The sequence below is a fragment of the Silene latifolia genome, chromosome 5 (assembly GCF_048544455.1).
Source record: "Silene latifolia isolate original U9 population chromosome 5, ASM4854445v1, whole genome shotgun sequence".
NCBI lineage: Eukaryota > Viridiplantae > Streptophyta > Magnoliopsida > Caryophyllales > Caryophyllaceae > Silene > Silene latifolia.
This window is the reverse complement of record NC_133530.1, coordinates 3,323,777-3,329,657: the sequence shown is the minus strand read 5'-3', so window position 1 is coordinate 3,329,657 and position 5,881 is coordinate 3,323,777. Positions and strand designations below refer to the sequence as shown.

Below are 5,881 nucleotides of genomic sequence, written 5' to 3'. Positions count from 1 at the left end.
CAAAAATGTTGGGCTGGTAGGGGCATTCGCCTTCATTGAACAATAAAAATACTGAAAATATTAGTTAAAATATTTGTGTTTCAGTAGGTCTTGTTTCAGATTTAAGACAGCTGATCTCACAATATTATTTGTTTGTCCTTGTAATTAAGACATCTCAGACCGATTTAAAATATTATCTTAGTAGCTATATTACTCGTTTGCCCCCTAATAAATTATTTCCGTCCTCTAATTAAAAATTCTGGCTCTGCTATAATTTTGAGGCCATGTTCTTTAAGCTGAACTGAACTGAATTGAGTTGTATTGAACTGAAATGAATAAAGTTGAAATAACATGAGTCGAACTGAAGTGAGTTGAAAGAAAGTTGAAATTAAGCCGAAAAGAACATGGGTGTATCGTTTTATGTTTTAAGTAGTTTTATTTCTTCCTATATTTTCACACATAAATTACTCTATGTAATTATTTATTCAATAATAGTAATAAAGAATAATTATTTAAATAACAAATATAATATATTGGTCATTATCAATAGCTTAAAAATAATAAGAAATTAAATTATGAGCTTTTGTCTTTTTCGATGATCAAGGAAATATATGTTGTTGGCTTTGATAATAGGTAGCTGTATTGAACTTATATATAAATAATGAAGTTCAACTAAGTATGATGTGATCACTAGTACTCTAGTAGTGGCATTATGATTATGCCTTACTTGTGTTTCAACGTGAAAAATGACAACATAGTTTATTTTTTATTTTTTTGCTAATTAAAAAGAAATGACAACATATTAAAAGAACGATCTAGATAACCATTTTAATAGACTCCACGAGTTCACAAGTATTTACCATTATGCTTAAACCCTACCCGAGTACCCGGAATCCTAAAACGGTAAAAAACTAGATAAGTCGGTATACAGGACATACAACGCTTTTTATTCAGTAAGTATTCTATGAGGCGATTATATTATATTTGGTTTTAATTGTAGAAACCCGTCTAGTATAATTTGTGCTATTTCTTTTAAATCAGAACAAATAAATCAATATCCATTGAAAGAAACTTAAAAAAAAATATTATTATCTTGATAAAATAGCTAGTGTAACTTTAGTAATAACATTTTCTTTTTCCAAGGAAATAAAAACAAATTAATAGCTTCAATAAAAATGAGAAAATGGTCTTTTATAAACAAATGAAAGGTTATAATTATTTTAATATTAAATAATGGAGAAGACTTAAAATGGAATTTTATATGTGAGAAATCTCACGATAATCTAATCCTGAGACCCCTATATATGAAACCGTCTCATGCAATTCCTAATAATTATGGCGAGCTTAATTTTGGACCATGTAAAGTGAACATGATTTAATTCCATCAAAAGATTAGCTAATTCTATTAACCACAAAATAATGATAAAAAAGAAGCCTAAAAAGATCTAAAAAGTATATTTGGCTAATTGGCAAAATACATTGCACATAATAAACTGATTAGTACTCTCATTTTGCCATTTATCACTAAACAAGCATGGCACAAAAGTATAATTATAGATAAAGAATAAGATTCTTACCTTTTTAGGGTTTTGGGTCCTTGTGTTGTTCATGAGTCATAGTTGATCACAAGAAAATGATTGATAATTCTTGTTCAACTTTAGAAGTGATCGAAGCCATGAACCATAGCTTAATTATTCCGGCGAAGCTCCATATTCTCCATCGCCTCCAAGCTTATTAAGCCGATTTCATAATTCTCGATAAAGAAATTATTAGTAATTACTATAGGGTCAGTATCATGACCAGAGTTCAAACCTGTATGCGTTATTATTCAAATATATATCGATCACAAGCAAAACAAAGTGTAAATAAACAACGAAATTCGATAAATAATGTCATCTAAGTAAATCTTCAATATTAAGTACAAACATAATTTACAAAAGGTTCATAATTTGTATCCTAATGCAAACGTAATCACATCACAATATAAATACTAAAATTTGTCTTTTATTCTATATACAAATGTATATATATGCTCTATCTATACCTTTTTTCTCGTTTTGGTGAAAGAGGAGGCTAGGAGGTTGAAACTGCATTATCAACAAGATAATCATGCAATTATTGCTCTTAACACAATAATTAGGCCCCACTTATTAATAATTAAACACCCCTAATTGCCCCTCCTTCTTAAAATCTCTCAACAACCAAAACTCAAAAATTAATACCTAGCTATTATCCTATAATTAATCATACTTTAATTATAATAATTATAATAATAATATTAATAATATTAATGATAATTATAATAATTATAAATATAATAATAATATGACTCTTTTAATTATATAGTGGTGGTGATATACCTATATGTAGCACCATGCATCTTAGCTAAGTGTAGGATGATTAAACCAAGAAAATGTTAATTAAGATGTGTAAAATCATTAATCATATACGCGGCGAATTGTTCCTCATCATCGTAAAAATCTTGAAGCAAAACTCAAGCTCGAACCAATAATAAGGAGCATAGTACCATCTTCAGTTTGATATGACCTGACCTGGCCTGGCCTGGCCTGAACATAACCTAACTTGAACCGTTTCAGCTAAGAATACCAATTCATCCCGGGAATAGGATATGGTTGTCGAAACACTCCATCCGAGATATTTCCCAACATAGTTTGTTGGTTAATAAGATTCGTGAGAGAATTATTCATATTATTGCAATTATTCTCATCCTCCTCATTATTCCCCCTTACAAGCTCTTGATCCATGCTGTTGTTGTTATTGTTGTTGTTATCGTTGTTGTTATTACCATCATCGTTGTGAACCATGGACGACCTTTTTGCGTCGTGGTGATCATTACCGGACCAATACAAGTTAGGCAAGGTGCGCTTGAGTGGCATGGTGCTAGTAGAAGGTGATGCAAGGTCCATACCATGGTTACTCATCATTCCCTCAAAAAAATTGGCTTGGTGATGATCATGTGTTTCTAACAGGGGATTGTAATTTAACGTTGTTTTCGTAAGAGACGGGTGATGTCCCATTGAATGGATCGGGTTTGAGAGGGATGACATATTCTGCATAGAACCCATCATCAACATGTCTTCCATTGAATCTTCGCGGTCTTGATCCATTGGCCTTTGAGTATTGTTCTTCTTGTATATTCGACATAATACCCAATCATCCAACTTCAATAATAATCCATATTCAAAAGAATTAAAATTAGCATAGTATCAATCACATACTTCACTCGACAAGCGGAGTCAGAAAAAACAATTTTATAAACATCGTAATTAAAAGTAAGCATAAAATCATGCACTTCACTTAAATGTAGATCACACACAACACAGAAGTCTAGAAAAGACAATTTTAAAAACATCGATATATACTAAAACAATTTTCTAATATTTAATTTACATAAAATCAACATTAAAAATAAAAATCTATTTTTTTTTTCCACTAGCCAAATTTCCATACCTATATTACATCATGAAGATGATATATGATATGAGTAGCATTACCTTTAATCATATAACAAGAAAGCAATATGTATTTATTACATTATCAAAATATATTATAGTTATAGGCACCTTTCAATAGACCCTTAAAAGAAATAAAATCTCTTTCCGACTCAGTCATTTGTTAACCTTTTATATTCATTGTGAATTGTATTTAATTTTAATCAAAGTTAAACAAATAATTGAGACGGAATCGATAGAGTAAATATTAATGACATGAAATTATGCAAAATTATAAATAAATAAAAGAATTAAAAAAATACCCTTAAGGATCCTTTTTTGTTATGTGAATGATCATAACCAGGAGGCTTGTTATTCGGCTTATTATCCGCTAAACGATATTCATGCATGATCCAATTTGTCTTAACACCTCTTGGAGGTTTTCCACCGTAAAAAACCAATGCTTTTTTCACACCAACTTTTTGTTTTCCTGCACTTAAGACGGGTTTATCTGTACCCGTCGCTTTCCAGTACCCAGACGTGGCCGCCCTGTTAGGACGTGCCCCGTTTGGGTACTTACGGTCCCTTGGACTAAAGAAGTACCATTCTTGCTCTCCAAATATTGCCTTAGCTGCATCCAAAAAAACCCGAAATTATTATTAGTAGTAGTAGTAGTCGTAGTATTTGAACTTGGTATAATTTAATATATTTTTCTCGAAAATAAAAATTAGCAGCACCCTTTAATTGATTAAACACTCATATGATATGACGTAGTTAACGTCAAAAAAAAGGTACGGTCTTACACAATAAATACTATAAAAATATATTGCTAAATGAAAAAAAAAAATCAAAAATTTTCAAGAATTGGATTATTATTCTTATTCTTTTTACAATTTAACTAACAAAAATTAAAAAAAAAAAAAAGTGAATTAAAAGAAAGAATCACCAGGAAGTTCCCAAGGGTCAAACTTATACAAGTCAACCTCAGCGATGATGGAAACAGGTAAAGGAACAGACTGAGCTTTTCTCTTAAGGTAATGAACTACAAGTTCTTCATCAGTCGGATGAAACCGAAACCCGGGAGGAAGATGTGGTTGAGGCTGCTGCGGTGGCGGTTGCTGCTGTGAAGGAGGCTGGTGGTGTGATCCACCAGCTCCTGCAGCGACCGCTGCTGCAGCAGATGAGTCTGTGCTCTCCATATATGTGATATTGATTTGAATGATTTTTTTTATAAATTATTATTTTTGATAATTGGGTTTATTATTTTTTTTGTTTGTTGAGTTTCTCTGTTTTTTTAGTGTGAATGGTTTATGTATTTCAGGGGATTGATGTAGAAAGAAGGGAGGAAAGGGAGATATGGAGAGGTAGAAAAAAAGAGGGAGTAAATGTTGGTTTAAGTTGGCAAAGGTTCATGTTTTATATGCATGACATGAGATTGTGGGGCCCTTTATTTTGTTTGGTAAGTTATACTATGTGGAGATCACCACCCTCCAATCATGAATCTTAAAAATATTTCCATGATATCCTTTTGGTTTTACTCACTTTTACATAGGTAAATAATTCAACTTCTTTATGATGACTAGGTTCACAGTTATTACCTTTTTTTTTTTGGTACATATGAGGGGCAAAGTCCCGAAATTAATTGTTATTAGCTATTACACGGGGGATAGCAATCCCAAAAATATCTTGTGGAATATGTACATTCATGAAGTCCGAACTTCTTGCTTTGCTAACGGGCTTGGAAAAGGCGAAGTCTCTCAAGATCGTAAAGCTCATAATACACATGGACAATTCCCCGTGTGTTAAGTTAATCAATGAAGATCAGCTGGTAAGTAATAACTTGAAGTATATCATTCGAAGATGCAAGGAGCTAATTGATGAAAGTCATTGGACCGTCAAGCTAGTACACACCTACCGAGAAGCAAATAGAGCAGCTGATTTATTAGCAAATTACGGAGTTCAGTCTAGTACTATTCCTACTTTTTTAGATACTCCCTTTAATGAGTTATAGTTATTACCTTTGGTGTGTACTGATTATACTCTAAAATTTCGAGTATATATGATATGGTTAAAACAGCGTATGTCAAGTCGTCCACCTGGAGATGACAGATTTAGAGTCTAAAAGGCATAGTTTACCATTAATAATATGATAATGTTCATAAAGTTAAATTATATCTGAAGTATAAAAGAATTTTCATATATATTTTTTTATTTATCCTAAAACATTGTTAGATTATCGTATAAAAGAGAGGTCCAGGTAAAATAAGAGAAACAATGTGAAATAGAGGAATATTAAGTTTCTGCATGCAATAGTAATTTTAAGGTCTGTTTGTCTGTGGGCGGGTTTAAAATTGTAACGTGTCTCAACTACTAACATTATATTAAATGGTAATAGGTTGATCTTGAGTTTATTTGAAAATTTTATGAGCTTTAATGATGAATTCCATAGA

General features: G+C 31.4%; 1 protein-coding gene across 1 annotated transcript; it reads right to left on the bottom strand.

Moving 5' to 3' along the window:
- Window positions 1–1,841: 1,841 nt before the first annotated feature.
- Window positions 1,842–4,824, bottom strand: LOC141656426 (NAC transcription factor 56-like). Its single transcript, XM_074463310.1, has 3 exons — window positions 4,378–4,824; window positions 3,755–4,062; window positions 1,842–3,161 (listed from the first exon to the last, which is right to left on the bottom strand). The coding sequence occupies exons 1-3, from the start codon at window positions 4,628–4,630 to the stop codon at window positions 2,577–2,579; spliced, it is 1,146 nt and encodes a 381-aa protein (XP_074319411.1). The 5' UTR covers window positions 4,631–4,824; the 3' UTR covers window positions 1,842–2,576.
- Between the last annotated feature and the right edge of the window lie 1,057 nt (window positions 4,825–5,881).

Bases quoted from the DNA above. Each gene is read 5' to 3' on its own strand.
- LOC141656426 (XM_074463310.1), bottom strand. From the start codon at position 4,630: ATGGAGAGCACAGACTCATCTGCTGCAGCAGCGGTCGCTGCAGGAGCT. The intron at 4,063-4,377 runs GTGATTCTTTCT...TTTTGGATGCAG, and splicing joins TGACCCTTGGGAACTTCCTG to CTAAGGCAATATTTGGAGAG. The intron at 3,162-3,754 runs GTATTTTTTTAA...TTATTATTGAAG, and splicing joins ACAAAAAAGGATCCTTAAGG to TTGGATGATTGGGTATTATG.